At 36.0% G+C, this 1069-nt stretch overlaps 1 protein-coding gene across 1 annotated transcript; it reads left to right on the top strand.

Moving 5' to 3' along the window:
- Positions 1–10: 10 nt before the first annotated feature.
- Positions 11–981, top strand: LOC129580129 (cyclin-dependent kinase 9-like; the record flags this gene model as incomplete). Its single annotated transcript, XM_055470326.1, is given in 2 exon segments — positions 11–171; positions 262–981. Coding segments are annotated over 2 exon segments (527 nt in total), but the record flags the coding sequence as incomplete, so codon positions are not given.
- Between the last annotated feature and the right edge of the window lie 88 nt (positions 982–1069).

Raw genomic sequence — 1069 nt, 5'->3', positions numbered from 1 at the left:
TGAAACTCAGAACTTCTTCTGGGCGATCGAAACTACGGGCCACCGGTTGATATGTGGGGCGCGGGATGTATAATGGCTGAAATGTGGACGCGATCACCGATTATGCAAGGTCGAAACGAACAACAGCAAATCATTCTTATTTCACAGCTTTGTGGCTCCTTCACACCAGACGTAAGCACTTTTTCATTCAAATTTATGGGATTCAAACAGAGTCCAATCGATAAACATTAAAAAAATTTCATCTCTCCACATTTTCCAAAGGTTTGGCCGGGCGTACAAGACCTTGAATATTATTCCAAAATCGAATTGCCATTAGGACATAAGCGAAAAGTGAAAGATCGATTGAAAGCCTATGTAAAAGATCCGCATGGTTGTGATTTACTCGACAAACTGTTGCAATTGGATCCAAAATCCCGATATGATGCCGATGCTGCACTGAATCATGATTTCTTTTGGTCGGATCCAATGCCATGCGATCTGGGCAAAATGTTGTCGCATCATTTGCAAAGTATGTTCGAATTTTTGACGCCACAAAGACGGCCGGGACAACGGCCATATCAACAAATGAACCCAAATCAAATGCCAAATCGTACACAAGACAACAGCTACGCGGATCGGGTCTATTGAAAAGAAGAAAATCTATCATCAATTCACATGGGACTGAACTCAATGAAAAGATATTTGGTTTTTTAAATATGTAAAAAATTTTTTTTTAGAATCGATTATTATAAGCAGCAACAGGAATTTATCCATTTTTAACATTTTACTATCACGTCCACCAAGCTCAATTCAAAATTACATCAATATATCATTCCAATCACGCACACATCTCAATTATATTTAATTTATTGATAAATGTTATGAACTTTGATACTTGAAATATTGATCCAAATGACCGTGTGGTTGTAATGGCAAAGAAACTTATTGAGGGGAGAAGAAGAAAGTATTACAATTTAAAAAAATTTATGTCAATGCTCGAAACGAGACGTAGATTATTTCATCTAAGGAGAGAAGAAAAAGTGAAAATATTTTTTTTTTTTTCAAAAGTCACATTTTAATCTGAATATTT

The sequence above is a fragment of the Sitodiplosis mosellana genome, unplaced genomic scaffold (genome assembly GCF_009176505.1).
Source record: "Sitodiplosis mosellana isolate CC-2019 unplaced genomic scaffold, AAFC_SMos_1.0 Smas_scaffold_7084, whole genome shotgun sequence".
Lineage (NCBI taxonomy): Eukaryota > Metazoa > Arthropoda > Insecta > Diptera > Cecidomyiidae > Sitodiplosis > Sitodiplosis mosellana.
Note: the sequence above shows the minus strand (reverse complement) of the source record. Positions and strands in the feature narration are given on the sequence as shown.